Source organism: Gavialis gangeticus, unplaced genomic scaffold (assembly GCF_001723915.1).
Source record: "Gavialis gangeticus isolate Ggan-Ray unplaced genomic scaffold, GavGan_comp1, whole genome shotgun sequence".
NCBI lineage: Eukaryota > Metazoa > Chordata > Crocodylia > Gavialidae > Gavialis > Gavialis gangeticus.
The window spans coordinates 87049554-87068874 of record NW_017729025.1 but is presented as its reverse complement, the minus strand read 5'-3'; the positions used below and the strand labels follow the sequence as shown (position 1 = coordinate 87068874).

General features: G+C 49.7%; 1 protein-coding gene across 1 annotated transcript; it reads left to right on the top strand.

The window, feature by feature from the left end:
* Positions 1-2: 2 nt before the first annotated feature.
* LOC109299353 (acyl-coenzyme A thioesterase 5-like) lies at positions 3-9733 on the top strand (the record flags this gene model as incomplete). The annotated part of the gene is made up of 3 exons (XM_019519942.1): positions 3-168; positions 4774-4976; positions 5839-9733. Coding segments are annotated over 3 exons (945 nt in total), but the record flags the coding sequence as incomplete, so codon positions are not given.
* Between the last annotated feature and the right edge of the window lie 9588 nt (positions 9734-19321).

Here is a 19321-nt window from a genome sequence, read left to right as displayed (position 1 = left end):
GCCCGCTCTGCGTCGACCTGCTGCTGCACGACGGCCACAACCCGCCCGGCGCCCTGCCCGGGCCCCTGCTCGCGCGCGCCCGCCTTGAGCGCTGCTTCACGGCGCCCGGCGTGCGCAGGGTCCGCCTCAAGGAGGGCCGCGTCCGCGGCAGCCTCTTCCTGCCTGCCGGTGAGGGACGGGGGTGCGGAGGGGAGGGGTGCAGCCTCCCCGGGGTGCTGCGAGTGGCGTAGCTGGGCAAGCTCAGAGGAGAAACCAGGGACCTCACCGAGGGACCCTCCTCCTTGCTGCTCCGGGTCCCCCCGAGACTGTCCCACCCTCTTTTTGCCTCCTGGAATCAGGAGTGAAGTGAAAGCCCAGAGCCACTATTTCCTGACTGCAAAGCTTGGGCTGCAAGGGACCTCCTGACAGCCCCTCTGCCTGAGGCAGGACCACCCCCCTCCAAACCATCCTGTACAAATCTATAGTCTAACCTCCTTGTAAAACAACTGCCAGTCCTGACAATACAAGGCACGAGGCCCTACGTTGGTCCAGGTGGTGCAGGGAAGCCATGGCAGCCAATGTCCGGCTTCTGTGAAAGGTTGAAAGCGCCCTGCTTTGGTCCAAAGGGAGCTGTGGGAGTGCACAGCAAGTGCTTAGCTGGTCACCAGCGAGTCCCAGCATAGGTTTGACTGTGTTGTTAAAGGGGAGGGGAGTCACTAGGTTACAGCTTGCGACTGCGAGGCAGGGAGCTCTGGACAGGCTCCAGGGTGGTCACGCTTGATCCAAAAGAACGATTGCAAACTGGTGTCTGGCTTTTTTGGCTATGGGCCTGGTGCACTGTACCAGGTCCAACTGGAGGCTGGATCCAGTCTGGTACAGGGTGCTGGCCTGGCTGGGGCCTGATCCTGTACTGCTGCAAGACCCATTCTGTCATGGCTTCATTGGGCCCTGGCTTGATCAAGCTGCACAGTAGCAGGGCCAGTCCTTTTGCATAGGGACAGCCCAGCTGTAGCTTGGAAATGGGGCTTGGAAATCTGGTGGCTGGGGAGCCTCAGCAGTTGTTACTTGCCACTGCTTCCCTACTATCAGATTTCCAAACCCATGAAGAGACCCACAGGCAAGATGACATGGCTCTGTGAGCCAGAGTTGGCCTGTGGGTCAGGGGATTGAGCAACACTAATTTTAAGAAATAGAAGGCACATAAGCAATGCAGAGTATAATTCATAAATAGGAACACAGCCACAGAGGATTCCTGCATGAAGAAAATAGGAAAATACACAGAAGAGAATGCAACCAAGCACAAATAGAGCAGCAGTAATTAAATGTATAGAAAAAAACAACACAAACCCACCAATCACTGGCATGTAACATTGTAAATAATGATAGGGTGTGTCTTAGATGCTTGTAATAAGACAGGTGGGAGCAGAAGATGATTAGTCATGTACAACAGAACAAGTGATGGTTATAGATCAGCTGACCCCTCTCTTTGTCTAGAATTCTCCATAACTCGGAGGACCGTCAGCTGCAGCTCCCAATAGTGAAAATGCAGATTAAATTATAGGAAATCTTGTCAATATCTTACAGCATGAAGAAAATACTTAGTTCTACCTTGAAAGCTGGTGACAAGTCATCCATTGATTCTAGTATTTTCAGTCTCCAAAGATATCCCCACTCCCCAGCAGAATGCATAAGCAAGCAGACTAGCAACTATGTGTATACCCCCATTCTTGACAAAACCAGAATGTGAGTAGGAGGCTTTTCCCATTTTAAGTGCAAAACTTGAAGCAATAGAACCTTGGGTTCTTGTGCCTTTGCCTCTTGTGAGATACCAGTATGGCAAGTTATTCTATTGCAAAGTTAATTTATTTAAAACCCAATTCTGCATTCAAGCTACAAGGTAAGTTTCTACAAGTCTCATGCAATGAGACTCGTTTTGAATGGGTGCTCTCTGTATTTTATGTTAATGTATAATGTGAGGTCCTGAATCAGCAGAATACTTAAACTTATGGTATTCCCACTGATGTCAGCAGGAGTTAAATTCATGTCCCAGTTTGCTGAACTGGGACTTGAATCAATATCTTCTATTAACTGAGCTACTGATGCAAAGTCCAAAGTAGATGGAGAGACTGAGAGAAGGCCAGATCCAAAGTCCATCAAGGTCTGAGCACTATTTCTTCAACTTAGAAATCATGCTATTTTGCCAGAAGTGAAATTCTACCCTCAAAGGCGTACTTGGATTTGCTACCTAGCTTGGTGGCATCTGGAGGTCTGCAATGTAGAGTAAAAAATGATCCTTTAAAGAGCCTTATAGCAGGTTCAGGGAGTTTCGCTTAGCTGAGACAGGTTTTCACAGTTCATAAAGGGGTGACTCACTGTCCTGGGGTCTCTTTCCAGACCCTGAGAAGGTGCTGCCAGCTTTGTGCTGCTCCCTCAGCACCACAGTGCAACCTTTCTTCTCTTCTCTTTCTCTCTCAAGTTTCCTGTCCTCATCTCAGGATTGTTGCCTCTGTTTTTACAGCCCTGGGTCTTCTGTCAGACCCTAAGAGAATCCTTGGTCTAGTATTGCAGCCAAGCACCCTGTCTCTCCCCTAGCTTCCTCTGTAGGAAACTTTTGACTTTCTGTAGGCCAGCTAATTATCCTGTGCAGCTGGTCCACTTCTAGGCAGCCTGCAGTCAGTGCCAACTGCTTGCAGCTGGGCTGTAGTCCCTGCCAGCCAGGAGAGGGCTGTTGCCTGAGGTGTGCAGCCTGGGGCAAGTTTCTGCCAACCAGTCTGCTACAAGCCTACTGGGAAGTCCAGAGGGTTCATAAGCAATGGTAATTTTCTTAGAGGAGTGTTCAATTTCAACATTTCTATCACAGATTTCTTCGTTTCAGCAAGAAAATGAAGAATCTGTACATCAAGCCAAGAATCTGAAATGCAGACTGCTCAAAATAAAAATGCAATGACTGAAGTATGATTCCAAATATGTACTATAAGAGGTGTTTCTTGTTTGGAGCATATACTGGAGCCATTGGACTTCTCAAGCCATAGCAGGGTGAAGTTTATGTAATTCTTGTCTTTCCCACCCACTTGTTGATTTCACAATAGCAGTAAAACCATCAAGTCAATTTCATTCTATGCTGTGAATTACAGGCTTGACTGCAGATTTGGAAGGTTATCTTCATAAAAACCTGAAATTTACTTTTTTTTAAGTTAAATATTAATTCAATAGATGCTGATGATTTGAGCAACTTCGCTTGCCTGAATGTTTTTGGTTTCAGCAGTGATAAGTAACTGAGTATATTTTTAAGCCTTGTATTTTTTGTTTAAGTAAAGTATGAAACTTAATCATGACATTTTATAATAGAAAATGTATTCAGGTTTAAATTTTTCTGCCCCCCTCCTATTTCCCAGTGGAATTGCAAACTTTAACTTGAGGACTGAGAAACATTGCAACTTATTAGAATTCTAGAAATTAAAAATTAAGAAAAAGCAATTAACGCATCTAGTTCACTCTCTTTCAGTGTATTTCCAGTGCTCTGCTTAATTAAAAATATTCTCAAGCCATGGGGCTTCCCTGTTCCACAGTCTGAAACATCTTGTTCAAAGCTTCTATTTCCAAAATCACTTAAGAGGTGTTTTCTTCCATCAGAATCAGTATTTAACTCCTGCTAAAGTTAATATGACTTTACCTGAAAAACCTGGAATGCTCTTTACCCCAAATGTTTGGATAGTTGAGCTGGGTTGGAATGATGATATACCCCGATGGTCCAAGAAATATTGGAGAGGCCATTCCCTTTTCCCTCTTGAATGGCCTTTTGCTCTTCCACTAATTAGGTTAACTACTTACTGCCATTTTGTTTTGCATTATATTTGCTACTACTTTACCAGTCCTCCATTCCTTTAGGCAAAGGGTTTTCATTTAAATGTGAAATTATACACATGCTATTGTTCTGTCTGTTATTTAGCTCAAGCTGTGTCTGCTTCTCTCCCAGACGTGAAGAGAGGCAGTTTTGTGTCTGAAAGCTTGCCTAATGACTCTGCCAACTATACAGTTGGTCCAATAACAGATATTGCCAAAAAAATCCTTGCCTCTGGATAGTTGGAATGATCAGGGGTTTGAGCGAATCAACGGTGACATCTGATGGCCCATCAGCAAACTTGCAAGATTAAATCCCTGAGAAGCACAGATATGGTTGCTTCAGTGTTCTTCACAATCTTCAAATTCTGCTAAATACCTTGTCACCAGGACACAAAAAAGGAAGGAAGGAAGTGTCCTTAAACCTCTAGGCAGATATCTATCTACTGTGTTGGCAACATCACTGGAAAATAAATATATGCCACTCTGAAATGACATTGGTTTGACTGACCCATGGGCAACAATACTGAGCAAAAAAATGGACTGTGGCAATATCATACTCAGCTCTCCCTGTGAACCTGAAGAAACATATCCATGGAAAGCAGAATTTCCTGTGGCTAAGAGCAATGTTGGAATGTCTCTGTGGCTACATATTTCCTGTAAGCCATAAGGTTGAGGAGAGTTGATTTAGAGTATGACCTGCTTCCTTAAAATGGCAGATCAATGCATTTGAAAAGTAGGATGAGATTTTCTTTGTTTTAGCAGTGGATGAGGTCTGTTCCTAGTTTGGTCAGGTACCCCATATAGCTATAGAGGGAAAATATACTGCTGTCACTAACAATATCCTACCTTGAAAAAAGTAATTAATAACAATGATAGAAAACTTACTATGCCCACTATAGTTTGCAGTTCTCTAGTGTTCTGGCTAGATAACATTTGTCATCTTTTTTGTAGGGGATGGACCCTTTCCAGGAGTGATCGATATGTTTGGTGATGAAGGGGGGTTGACTGAGTACCGAGCTAGTCTCCTGGCTAATCATGGCTTTGCTGCTCTTTCCTTGCCATATTTTGACTTTGAAGATCTGCCCAGGGTCATGAAAGATTTGAACTTTGAATACTTTGAGGAGGCAGCTAGATTTCTGCAGCGTCACCCAAAGGTGAGTGTAATAAGAAAAATGCATCAATTCTTTTGGCTGTGAACAGTGGAAAAAAGGATTGCCATATAAAGGCAGTTTGGGTGGAAGAAGAAACAACACTCAAACTGCCTTGACACTCCAGGAAATGGCTGCTTCTGTTGGCCATCTGCTAGTGATGCTTTGAGTCCCAATAGTGAAGGAAAGCGTAGGACTGAGTGACTTCTGAGAATGAATAAACTTAATTTGGAAATCAAAATGTTTCTGACCATCAAAGTAGTAAGGTTCTGGAAAAGCCTTCAATGGGGGTAGTGTAGACAAAAAAATAACTCCTTTTTTTGATGGACCTGCATTCGTTTATAAAAGGAATTATATGACATAATTGTCTCAATAGCAGCAGAGTGGACTCAGGAGATCCCTTCCAGTGTGTGTGTCCAGGCCTGTTCCTGCAAGTAAAAGGAAGTTCAGGACTACATAATACCTGTCGGTTTAAAGAGGTGTTTCTGCTGGGGCAGCCTTCTTATGTTGGTTTTGAACAAGTGGAATATAGTTAAATTTCCCTCTGTTTATTCTGAAAGAGGCAGTTTGCATTAAAATATGCAGTAGCTACATGGGTCGGGTCTGAGTGGCTGGACTTCAAATGCTTGGAATGCAAGAACCTGTGGTACCTTTTTGATTGGAGGTGGTGCATTTTTTGCTCCTTGAAAAATAAAACACAGAACAAATGGGCTATCATGACCCATGTTCATGGGTCCAGATTGTAACTTTCCAACAGATATTATTGGCAATTTGTCTAGTATGTTTGGAAGAAAACACTGAAGAAATTTAAGGCAAGTCTTATTAATACATACTCTTTTCTTTTAATCTCTGTACTCCTTGTCTAAAGGTGAAAGGGCCAGGAATTGGAGTGATTGGAACAGGGAAAGGGGCAGAATTGGCATTCTCCATGATCACCTACCTGCCAGAGGTGGTAGCTGCTGTCTGTATCTCTGGCTGTAGCTTCCACACAGTCGCTGACCTTCATTATGGTGAGAAGACACTGCCCGCACTGCGCTTTGACATGAGCAAGGTCATTGTTTCTGAGAATGGCGTGTTTGACATCTTTGAAGCACTGGATGACCCAAGGGATCCAGCCAATTCCCATTGCTGCATCCCCATAGAAAAAGCAGAGGGTCATTTCCTCTTGGTTGTTGGAGAGGCTGACCGTACCTGGAAGAGCTCGTTATATGCTGAACTGGCAATTGAGCGCCTACGCCAACATGGGAAAGACAACTTTACACTCTTGAGTTATCCAGGAGCAGGCCACCAAATTGATCCCCCCTCAACTCCATTTTGCCTGGTAGCCATAGATCGTGTCCTCAGGGTGCCCGTTCTTGGTGGTGGGGAGAGCAGACCACATGCTTATGCTCAGGAAGACTCCTGGTGGAAAATTCAAAATTTCCTGCGCTTGCATTTGGGATAAGTACTTCAGAATCTGAAAGCTGCTGCCAAAACACAGGATGCTGAGTATTGAGCCTCCAAAGTGACTTAGAGGACAGGAGGGACTAGCTTGGAAGGGAAGATTCCCTATGGACAGCTTAGCCAATTTATAAGTCAGTGACATGAATAAATGCTAAATAAGTAGAGTCTTTGCTTTTGGTGGTTGGAGGGAGCTGTCAAAGGAACCATAACTAGGAGTACAAGGGAGAACTGAAACACTGGCAAAGTGTAGGCTGTAGTTTAGTAAAATATTTCTGATACCAAGATCAATTTAGACTGTAGAATTACTAAGTGAGTGGTAAAAGTCTACCTTGCAGGATTTAAGAGCCACAGAGCCAGCAGCTTGGCTGGACCTGCAAAGGACAGCAGTCAAGCACATTAGTCTGCACCTAGAAGAATGATGGCAGCTCAAGGCAATGAGCTTGGATCAAAACTCTAGAAAACAACTTGGACTTGCATACTGGCCATTTTGCCTTCCACCTTGAGATTTAAATCTAGTTCTCTTCCCAGATGTCTTCCTCTACATGCATCTCCATAGAGCACTCCTTTTTATAATTGTGACTTTGCCCACTTTGGAAAGATTTCTTCTATCAGTTTTACTAGGGGTGCAGCCCTGGTGTTATGTTTGTGCAATACCTCAGTGTTGGACATTGATTTTCAACAAGCGCTTCCAGTAGCTCTTTACACTCCCAGTTGCAATACCTTCTGTGCTGGACAAAGAGAGGGGCAGTTGCAGCTCTGTCGTATTTTCAGGGGGGATTTGTCTGGATCTAAGGTGCCTTAGCATATCAGGCTAATAGATTTTACTTGGCAAATGGATATGATAGCTCTAGATAGTCCAGTTGAATGTATTTTTATTATATGCATTAATATTTCTTTCCCTCTTCAGTCAATTGCCTATCTTACACTAGAAACACCTGTAGTTCAATTAGGGAGCTGAGAAATCCTGTTCTTTTAGAATTTCCCACCAATGGATCATAATAGTCAGTGGCCATTGGACACTTAATAGCTGGCACTAACAGTCAGTGCTGGGAAAGCAACTGAGGAGCAGGTGAACAGGTTGGGAGGCCTGGCCTACAGCTGCCATTTGAGCTGTAACTTTTTAAATGGCTGTCACTAAATGTCATCAAAAAACTTGAAGACTAACTAACCAAGAGTAAAAGATTCCTGGGTTAATTTTCATAGTTATGAAGAGATTAGAGCAGGGATAGGCAAAATATGGTCCTTGGGCCAGAACTGGCCCACCAAGGGATTTCATCTGGCCTGTGGTGGGTCTCAGTCCTGCAGGGCTGTGGTGTGTGTGGCCAGTCCTGCCAGCCCTGGGCATGCAGTAGGGCTGGGGCAGCACAGCAGCCAAACTCACTTCCTGGCAACCCCAGTGGCAGTAGCTCCTATCCCCGCTGCCTGGGCACCTCACTCCATCTGCCCTACACCCAGTGCTGGGGGTGGGATGCATTCAGGCAGACCATGCAGCTGGGCAGATGGGATGGAGCTGCAGGCAGACAAGGAGAGGCATCCAGGATGGGCAGGTGGAGCTGGGATCATAAGGCAGGATTACAGGGTGGTGATAGTGTGGAGCTAGGGCCTGAGGCAGAGCAAGAGGCACCAGTTCCACAGGCAAGAGTGTACAGGGTGCAGATCGCAGCTCTTCACTGGCCCCCAGCCCCATGCTGTCACTGGCCCAAGATCCAGGACCCAGGCCTGTCTGCCCATCCTGCTCCCAGATTTCACTCCTTTCCTACCCATGGCCCCATGTCAGCCACATGGCTGAGGGCAGAGAAGAGCCACTTAGGGAGTTTTCGTGAGCTGTTGCAAGGGGGAGAGGTGTTGACCTGGCCCACGACAGTTCACCAAAAACCTTTAAGCAGCCCTTCAGCCCAAATAATTGGCATCCCCTGGATTAAAGTCATTAGGCCTATAGCTGCCAGGTTATTGTCACTGCATTCAGAGGTGTACTGGCCTGAGGCCTCTTCTTTCCATTATTTTGATGGAAAAGAACCACAGTTTCTTCTTAAAATTCTCTCTTTTGGGGGTAGGGGGTGGGGAGGAGGGGGAGTACAAGGATGGCTGTGCTAGAGGTCTAATTCCTTAGCACCACTGCAAGACAAAATTCCCCTTTCAGGTTCCCTATTTTCAGGCTGTCCAGGAGAAAATGGAGCTTCAGCTTGTGACTTTGACTTCTGTTTAGCGTCATGGGGGCCCTCCTTCCTCCATTCTGCTTTCCGTGTGCTGGTGTTCGTTAACATCACTCTGCATTCTGTAATACTCCATAGACTTGGCACAAACTCAGTTGTGCTCACACCACCTATAGCATTTTTACAGCCATCCTCAGTTGCTCTCTGCCTGTTGGTTGACGTCAAATGGGCCTAGCAGGCAGAGCTCTATGACAGAAACACAGGCCTGTAGCCAGCACTGATGAGCACATCAGTGGTGGGTTTGTCCCCAGGTTCCATTTCTTTGCACTCCCCAACTGTCTGTCTTGTATGTACCTGCCTGCAGTCTGCTAGAGTGGTCATGGAGTGCTTCTTGCCAGCCTGGTGGTCCGAGTACTTGCATGCTACATCTCCATTGTGTCCTCTTACAAATCTATTATCAGCCAAGACTGCAGATTCCCAGCACAAGCTTGTAGAACCCAGTATACTCCCAAACATACTGAGACAATTAAGCAGGAACAGGTCTAACCAAACAGCTGGGTTAACAAGCAAATTGTTTCCTAAAAGAGGAATTATTTATCTTCCTATTTTCAAGTCAGGTGTATTATGCATTTATTCTTGTTCACTGGATGTTAAAGAAGCCAATGTCAACAGCTGTAATACAAAGCGGGTGGTTTAAGAATGCTGTTCAGAAGGTTAATTTCTCTAAATGCATTTTAAATATTTCAGAAAAATATACAGTAAATATTTAGTAAAGCACTTTATTAAATGATTATTACTGCACTAGAATTTCTGGCTGAAACTTTCTACTTTAGTTTTCCTTTCCAAATAGTTTATTTGTTTTAAAAAGTATTATTATTCAGATTTGACAAAGGGATTTGGGAAGAAGAAAACTAAAAAGCATTTAATACTATAATTTGATTACGTAAATACACCTCACAAAGAAAAAGCTACCAGCGGTCAAAGAACACAGGCAAAATTGTCTGCAGCATGTAGACCTGGCTTTTGCACTAGAAATTTATAAATTTACAAAGAAACTCAAAATCTAAAATGTATTTTTCCTCTGCAAATTGTATGTCCATTCCCTACATGGGGAGTACCACTTGCATGCATTTAATATATGCCTTACAACAAAGAGTGCCTGACTGAGGACATATTTGATGCCTTTTTATTTTTAGGCTCTGATTCTGCATTCCTTACTTAAGCAGACTCCCACTCTTGTAATGGAATGGTTATGCTGCATGCTGCAGCCTTTGCACTGGGCTGAGAAGACTACCCTGACCTGCTCCTGTTGACTTCAAAGGGAGCAGGATCGATCCCAAGATGTCATTATCAGCCGATCCTATGCAGCCAATAACTAAATAATCCACATTATTGAATGTACCTCCTTCTGGGAGCAAACTAGTAGCAAAAGTTGTGTTTGTGTTTTGGGTTGAGGTTGAGTTGATCTGTGAGAACAATGTTGTTTATTATTTGCAATTTTTTTAAATCTTGAACTATGATATTTTCAAAAAATGATTTAAGTAAAATTTTGAAGTGTAAAATAGAATTGCTTAAGTGTGATATGAATTTCTTACTAACAACAAAAGTTTGGGGGAGGAAGAAATTATAGATACTCTGCCCACAGTCCTGTAACAAACATACTTCTGCTAAACTAGTCAGCAAGGAAATAGTAATTACTATCCTAAAACTTGTAAGATAAACAGGGATTCTTCTTAAAGCAAGTTGGACTGTTTCCTGCTCTCTAGCTCCTCCCTCCTTATACGAATCTAAATGCTTTCTACAACATCAGAGGATGAGGGTGTGATCCAAGCAAAGTTCCCTAGTTTTTGCATTTTCTCCATCAATGTTGCGGTGGGCAATGGCTGATATTTCTGGGGATACCTCTGTTCTTGCAGATTTAGGTATTGTATCCCTATGTTAGAAAACAGTTCTCAAGTGCTTTGAATATCATGGCATAGGGCTGGGGCTCTGGAGCCGGGGCTCTGCCCTCTGGGGCTTTTCCTTGGGAGAGCATCTTCAGCTGCCTGTAAATCCAGGCAGACAAGGGAGTGGCCTGAAGCCGTACCATGAAGTTCAGATCGGTCGGATTTGTGTTGTAGCCCACTCAGCCTTGGGTCTGGCCAAGCCCTGTGCCCCCTGGCCACAGGGGCCTGGGTTCCAGCATGGGGTGAGTGGATGCACTCAGGGCTCCAGCAGCACCAGTGTGTCTTACTGTGAGGTTTTCAGGGGGACCAGCCAGCGGGCAACTATACTGGGCTGTGACCACTGTTAGGCTGGCTCTGCGCTGTTCATGTACAAGCACGGTGCCCTGGGCCTTTGTGAGGAGAGAGGGCAGCCACAAGACCAGAGCAGCACCCTGCCCACAACCCAGCGCCTCCAGGCCTTATCAGTGAAGGCAGCAGTGAGCCCCTCATAGGGCTGTCATCCTGGTCCTGCCTCACCCCACAGATCCCAGCCAGAGCCATGCTGTTTTCCTCCCATCAGGCTCTGCACCAGCAACAAGGGAGAGTGCCATGGAGCCCCAAGCCAGCTACAGCCCCTGCTTCCAGGGTAAGGGGGCACACAGCTACAGCTCCCACCCTGCAAGGCTTAGTGCAAGCTGCTAAGTCCTGGTGCAGGTGGGGGCCTGTGGGTGCAAAAGACAGGCTGACCCCTTACCCTGGTATTGGGGCTCACCTGGGCTACAGGATGGTGCATTGTGGCCTCCACCAGTGGCCACTGAAAAATCAATATACAGAGGTGCCTTGGCCCCCATCTGCCCTGTGCCCTCCTTCCCACCCCATCCCATACAGTGCCACGAGGTAGGCATAATGCGAGCAGGGGAGGGAGGCCCTACACTGAGGCTGAGCCAGTGCCTAATTACTGGGGGAGGGGGGGCAGAGCCTTGGCCCTTGCTCATGGCTGGGGGCCACTCTCTCACCACCTCCCCTCACCCCACAGGTATCTGCTGCCTGGGAGGAATGCCCAACTCAGCACGAGAGCTGCCTTGCCTGGGGTGAGCCATCTCCATTTGCCCTGCCCGGCTCTGGCTCGGACTCCGGCTGTCCCAAGAGAGGCTGTGGGATCGTGGCCAGGTGACCAATGTCCAGCTCCTGTTCCTGCTCCTGTGTCTCATGACAGGTAGGCCCTTTGTGGAAAGTCTCTTGCCAGCCCCAAAGCGAGGAAGCAGGTCCCTGACTGACCGGTGAAGATGGATTGGGCTGACAGGCTGGAGGGGGAGCCGCCTCGGCACATGGCTCTAAGCCCCCTCCCAGCCAAGTGCAGATCTGAGCCTAGCCGACCTGGGCACGGCCTGGAACACCTGCTGCTCCCATGTGCCATGGGCAGGGCCTGCCACCACACTGGGCATCAGCTGAGCGCTGCTAGAGCTCCTGGAGCTGGGAACCTCCTGACCAGGGCAGGGCAGAGGTCTGCACCTGGGGCACCAGCAGACTCCCGTCATGCCTCACATAAGCTGCCTGGGTTCATTTGTCCTGCCCAGTATGGCAGTGGTCTGTCCCTCTGCCAGCCCTGGCAGCATCTGTGCAGATCAGTGTAAGGGGCCGGCAGGTGCTGTACTTGGCCAAGGGGCCAAGCCCCCAGCAGCCTGTGCTCCACAGGCCTAGTTCTCCTGCTCCAGAGCTATGTCCCCCAAGGGGGCTGCATCCAGTCCCTGGGTGTCCCCCCCACCATGGTCATTGAGGGCAGCAGATCTTCCTTGCAGTTCCTGACCTACCGCCACCAGCAGGTGAGCTACATGGGCACCCCGGGCCTGCAGCACAGCGTAATGTTCACGCAGAAGGACCCAAGCTGGCACAGCACCTCCATCAAGCTGGTGAACGCTCAAGTGTTAAACATGGCCACCTACCCAAACTGGCCCCACCTGCAAGTCAGCAGATCCCACTACCCCTGATCCCTGCTGGACATTCGAGGGAAGCCTGCCCCCCAGCACATGCTTTGCCTGTCTGTCTGCAAAGCTGGGTCTGTCTGTCTCTGAGCCCAGCTGGACTCCCTTGGCTGACGGCCTGTTTCTGCCCTGAACAGAAGCTGGCCACCCTGCAGTGCTGGACAGAGCAGAAGCAGGCTGAGGGGAGCAGCAGCATCCTGAAGTGCTACTGCTGGGGCAGGGGTTGAGCTCCTCTCTCCTACCAGAGTGGAGAAGGCCATGGGTGGGTGAGGCGGGAGTGCTCCCTGTGCTGAGCTGGGAGCGTTCCCTTGGCTGCACCAGATACACAAGTGCCCCAGGCCTCTGCTCCAGTCTGGCCAGAGGAGCTGGTTCTGAGTGGAGCAATGTGTGAATTGGGGGTGGGGTTGGCAGTACCAGGGGCTTCTCCAGGGGACAGGGAAGCTACCTGAGAGATCCCATGAGAGATGCTGGGAGCTGCACTCAGGCCATGTCTCTCCTGGGCAGGGCATGCTGTCAGGGACCTGTAAGTCCAGACCAGACATAGAAGCAAGTAGGAACCTATGGATGCCACGTGGCCAACTGTGTGGGCTATTCCCAGTGCCATGTGACCACGTCCATTGGCTTAGGTAAAGTGTGGGGGTGCCGGGATCAGGAGGCCCTGTTGGGGCTCTGAGCCAGAACAGGACTGCACTGACACCTGTGCCAAGTGTCTGGTGGGAGCCTCTTGAAGGAGAGCTGATGCCAGACTGGGCTGGAAGCAGAAGGGACCAGGTGCCACAGAGCCTGAGGGCATGCAATAACCCAGCAGCCCCTGAGCATGGTACAGAGGGGCCAGACCCTGAGCTCAGCACAGCATTTCTCACGGAGGGCAAGGAAGATGCCTCCTCCCTGCCACCCCTACATGGGGCCTGAGTCCCATGACCAGCTGTCACAAAGTCCACATCCCTCCGGCTGGGGACAGGGATGGGCTCCCTGCATGCTCTGTCCTGTGCTGAAAGCCGCAACCAAAGGTAGTCCCAGGGTTAATCCAGATGGGTTCAGTCCATGGGATGCCCAGGAGGGACCACTCCACCTGGAGCAGGGGGGCTCTGGGTTGGGTGATGTGAGTCCTGCCCTGTGCCAGGGTGTGTATGGGCTCAGAAGACAGGGCACTGCACGGTGCCTGGGGGGGCAGCCACATGCTCCCTGAATAGCCCATGAGAAGAGGTAGCAGGTGTGCTCCTTGTCTGCAGGTGCAGTGTGGGTGGGAGTCATCATGGGCTCCATCCTGCAGGCCCAGCTCTTCCTGATCCTGCTTACTGTGTCCATCGGGGATTTGCTGCAAGGTGACTGATGGAGCCCTGCTGGCAGGAGGTGCCTGGGGTGGCAGGTAATGCCCATGTGACAGGAGGGTGCAGGGTCCCCCAGGTCAGTTCAGCACAGGATGGGGGTTGGCCTCCTTTGCTGTGGGGCAGCTGTCTTCTATCTGCCTGGGGGGCTGATGGGCATGTTTCAACCAGCTCCTCCATAGCCTTGTCTAGGGGGGTTCAAACAGGACTGATCCTGCCCTGAGCAGAGGCTGGGTTAGATGGGCCTTCCTGAGGGCCCTGCCAGCCTGGGTCTGCTAGGACTCTGACCTGTGGGGCCCTCTTCATACTCAGGCACGGGCTGAGCAGAGCTCTCCTGTTAGCAGTGATGCTATTGGCTTTTGCTATGTCTGCTAGGGCTGCCTCTTGGTGAAGAGATGGGTGGGAGCTCTGGGAGCCAGGCATGGATTCAGTGCAGATTTGAAAGGGCATGACACGTTCCCTGTGGGTGCAGGGAGTGGCTTGCAGGCTGCTGGGGGAAAGGGGTGGCAAGGGGGCTTCTGCTGAGCAGCTCTTCTCCTCCTCCAGCTGCCTCTGCTGCAGATACCAGGAGGATCTGGGATGCAGCCAACCCCACAGCCTCCTCCTGGCAAACTGAGACCAACCAACAGACTGGTCTGGGTGTGGGCCCCCCTGCTGGTGCACCCACCATGCTGCCAGGAAGAGGGAGAAGATGTGAAGACAGGTGATGTGCCCAGGGGCAAGAGCCAGGTGAGTGGCTGTGAGGTGCTGGCAGAGCTGTGCTCTGCACCTTGGACAGGGAGTGATGAATTGCTGGGCCTGCTCTGCCACCCCCTGCTCCCTGACATGGCATGTTCCCATCCCTGTCCCCCACATCCCTGTCCCTTCCCACCAGAGCCTCGGTCTGCGCTCCTGGAAGGAGACAGTGCCCTGTGCCCTGTGCCTTGCCATGTACAAACACTTGCACTGGCCATGGGGACCAATCCATTTCCAGCCAACTTGTGCCTTGCCTTGGCTGGGCAGTCTGAAATCTTCTCCCCAAAGAGCCCTGCATCCCCAGATGCTCTGAGAGGTCAGGCTGAGACTCCTTTGGCTCCTGCCTCTGAGCATCTCCTAGTACTAGAACCTCTGGTATTTCTCTGAAACAGAGGCACAGACTATGAAGGGCTTTGCCCACAGGCCCCAGGTTTGTGCACACGTGTGTGCTTGGGGGGAGGTAGCATGGGCATGCCTATGTGCCCTGGGGAGGCATCTAGAAGTGCAGAGGTGTCCATCAGGTGGGATGTATGTGTCTAGTGGGGTGGCGTGTGTACATATGCGTGTGAGCTCATGCTGGTGGGCTGGCCTGTGTGTGTGCCTGTGTGTGTGCATCTGTCCCCAGCAGGCACTTGCTGCTCTCCATGCCAACTCCCCCATTCTTCCCTTCTACAGCCTCTCCACCCTGAGACCCTGAGGCACAGACAGAAGCTGCCCAGGCTGGCCGTGCAGGGAGTGGTAGGTCTTCTGGCCAGCACTGCCCCAGGCCAGGGGTGGGCCAAATCCAGGAGCTGGGGCACCAGGTGGGGTGCCTGCCAGGCTCCCCCCCCGTTATGGGGCCCACAGATGTGAGGGGCTCGGACCCTCAGTGTCAGGGGTGGCACTGCTACACGGTGACTGTCCCCTCTCCTTCTCTCATAGGGCCTCGACAGAAGATATTAGAGCAGGCCCAAGGTGAAGGCTCCAAGGAAGAGAGCTGTGTCCCAGAAGGACCCAGTGCCCTGCACACTCCAGCAGGGCCTGGAAAGACTGAGAGAATGGCCGCATCCTGAGCTGAAGCCCTTTGCACCCCAAGTAATACTTGCTGCCCCAGCCCCTGACTACCTTCTTGTGGCCTGTGCCCCCATGTGCTGGGGCAGTGCATGTGCTTGTGTGTCCATATGGGAGACAGCAGTGTGTGTATATGTGTATACAATGTGCCTGTGAACCTGTGCTGGTGGGTACAATGTGTGTGCAGGCGTGTGGGCCCATGTCCCCTGTATTGACTCCCTCATCCTTCCTCCCCAACAGGATCTCATCCTCAAGAGGGCAGGGCCCAGAGCAACCCCTAATATGTCCATCAGGGGAAAGGTAGGTCTGCAAGTTGGCCATACCCCCTGCTTCGGGTGGGCTACGTTCCAGGACTGGGGTGCCAGGTGGGGTCTTGTGAGACTGCATGCACTATGGGGTGCCGGGGGATGGAGGACTCAGACCCTTTGTGCCCAGAACAGGGCACTGGTGGTGTGGTGACTGTCCCCTCTCACCTGGTCCTTCCTAGGTCCTGTCCTAAAAGGCTGCATGGCTGGCAGAGGACCAGGGCAAGTGACCTGGCAGCACCATGGTGGCACTGTGGAGGTCCTGCTGGCCTCTCTCCTCCCAGGCCTGGGGCACTGCCCCTGCCAGCACCAAGCAGGAGACACAGGAATGAAGAGCTGTGAGTTCAGCTCCAAGCCACCCACAATGCAGCTGAGGGAGAAGCAAAGAAAAATACCCAAATAAGCTGCCCCTCCATGTCCAGCACATGACACCAGGACTGAAAGGAATCGGTGACGAGCAAATGCCGGCTCCTGACTGCCATAAGCAATGGCCCCCAGCTCCTGGTACTTGTCAGGCTCTGCCCCAAGGCCCCATCCCCCTGCCCTGCACCAAGCAGTGCCACATCCACCCTGCCCATGGTGGAAGCCACACTGGCCTCTCATCCTGTTGCAGGTTCACATTGTGGGAACAGTGACATCGCCTTCCACTTCACCCTGTGCTTTGATGAGGACTGCCCTGTGGTTGTGTGAAACACACAGCAAGGTGGGAGCTGCTGGGAAGAGGAGGAGCGGACTGACACCATGCCCTTCCTGCTGGGTGCCTGCCTCGTGATGATAGTGAGCGTCCTGAGTCAGTGCTACAAGGCCCAGGCATGGTGGGCAGCCTGCCTGTCTCTTCCTGGACAGAGCACAACCCTGCCAGGCCATTTCCCACCACAGCCCTGATGAGCTGTCAGTTTTTCTCTTCATGGACAAGACCCTGCTCTGCCAGAAACTTCTTATTCGAAGAATTTTCACAGGCATCTGATATGAAAGTGGCTTAGACTTTTGGTATGTTTGGAGTAGGTCCTCTATGTTTCTGAGCCATAGAGAAGAATGGATAAAACGCATGCCTCATATATACGGTTTTTCACTTCAGTTCACAGTTAGTTATTGTTCCAGACTCTGTCTTACAAAAGCCCAAGCAGTTCCTCGCTGCTTTGCCGATTCTACTAGCAAGCTCAGCATCAAGATCTACATTGCTGGGAACAGTTGAGCCAAGGTAGAAATACTGGTCAACAACATCCAGACAAGTACCATCTAGGGTGATATCTGGAACAGGTTATGAAGAGCCTTGGTGCATGATAGCAGTCTTCTTCATGCTTATTGCTAGGTCAAAGTATTTGCATGAGTCAGAGAACTTGGTAATGAGATGTTGCAGGGCATCAGCACTGTAAGCCACAAGGACTGCATCATCTGCAAACAACAGGTCCCTTCTGATGATCTCCATCACCTTCACGTAGCTCTGAACCTTGCAATGTTTAAACAGTCCTCCATCATGTCTAGTGCTGAGATAGATGCCCTCTCAAACTAACAGAACGCATGTTGAAGCAGGAATAAGAAGTAAATGTTAAACAACGTGGGAGCCTCTCTGTGAGGGCAAAAAATGGCAGTTAGGCAGGGCTGCACCAGTTTGTATATCTGGTATGGTACTGTCCTGGCAACCGTTGATCCTCTTGATCATGGCTTATACACAAGAGGTCTATACAACCATCACAACAAGACCATCGGCACATACACCTAGGCAAGAGGATGGAGAAGTGGAGGCTGCCCTAGACCTACCACCCCAACTTCAGACCACTGAGACAGAGTCCAAAGGCCAGACTGAGTCCAGATGTTCAGTGCCTCCATGGTTGTAGCTTCTGCCAGAGAGCAACAGGTAGAGCTGCTGCTGACTGCCTCACACCTCAGCAAGGGTACATTTTTCTCAGGATGATGTTCCTTTGCCTACCTCCAACCAAGGAGTACCCACAAGGCAGCAGGATTTTGTTGTATTGTATATTTATATGGAATAAAAATCTTTAATATTTAAAAGGAAATATACAGCAAACTGTTAATGATATCACCAGAGTCATTACCACTGTCACGTGATTAAGTGCTGTCACCTGTCCCTATAAAAGGTATAAACATGTGCCAGTAACACATATCTCAGAGCAGAAGGACCCTGCTGCAAGGGCTCTCCCATACAAAATGTTGTTTTTCGTGCTTTTTTTCTCCTCACTGTTTCTTGGGGGAAAGGTGGGAGCATAAAGATTGGCTGGCTCAGAGGGTGGGGAATATAATGGAGCTTTCCCTTCTAGAGGGCACCAGCAATGATCTGCCTGAGGCAGGGGCACTAGGTGACTGCAGGGCAAGGAAAGGGCAAAGGGGCCTTTCCACACCCAGGGCTATTGGTGGAGCAGCTCTCCCATCCTATAGGTGTAAAGTGCCCTCTCCTCTCTCCCCCACAGCAAGTTCAGGTTTTGCTGAGCACATTATTTCCTAGGTTGGATCCACCTGCAGGGAATGAGCTGCTTTCCCATTGGACTAAACTGCTGGGAAGCCTGTTTTGAGAGTGTGCAGCAGCTGGGCCTAGAGGGGAGTGTTGTGAAGAAAGTCTCTGTGAAGATTGCAGGGGCTGGTTGACCACCCTGGACTGTCCTTTTGCAAACACTGACTAAGCAGAGCTGGGTGAGCCCTGGCTTTTGATGGCAGAGGGGTAACTAATCTGTCCAGTGTCCCAGGAACTAAAGCAGGTTGAGGAGAAATGTTATGACTTCTCACTCAGCCAGAGAAATCTGCATCCTGTTCTGAACTCCTGCTGGGAAAAGAAACAACACAAGTACGCTGGACCCACCCAGCAGCTCAAGAAAGTGTGGATTCATTCTAAGCTAACCTGACTCAGAACATGAGGAGTTTAAAAGATGGGGAAGCCGGTTAGCAGCTTATTTGTCAACGAGAAGCAATTGGTGTGTGTGTGAGCATGTAGTGGAGTAAAAAGGCTGGCTTGCATGAGTGACAGTAATGAGCACAGCCAGCTCCAAAAATAGGTATCTTCATAAACACTCTGAACTAATGAAATAGACAATCTAGGCTGGGGGAGTGATGGGCCATATGCGACTCCCTGGAAGTCTGGGGCAGCCTGGGCAATATGTGGAGACCTTCAGAGCCTCAGGACTAGCTTTGCAAAGGCTCCACCTGCACACAGAATATCTCAGGGAGGCCGGTGGCTTTGGAAGGAGGAGTTCATGCATCAGTCAGGGTTGATAGTCAGGCCTACTCTGGTCAGTGCTTCAGCAAAGACTTTGTGTGAGCAGAATATATATTGATCCGTGCTCCAGCAAGGCCAACACCTGGAGAAGTTTCTTTTGTACTGGTCAATGTGACTCAGCAAGAACAAGTTGCAGGATTCTGTGGGGAGATAAGATGGTCAGAGGAGGATGACAATGGCAATGTTGTATGGGTCACTTTG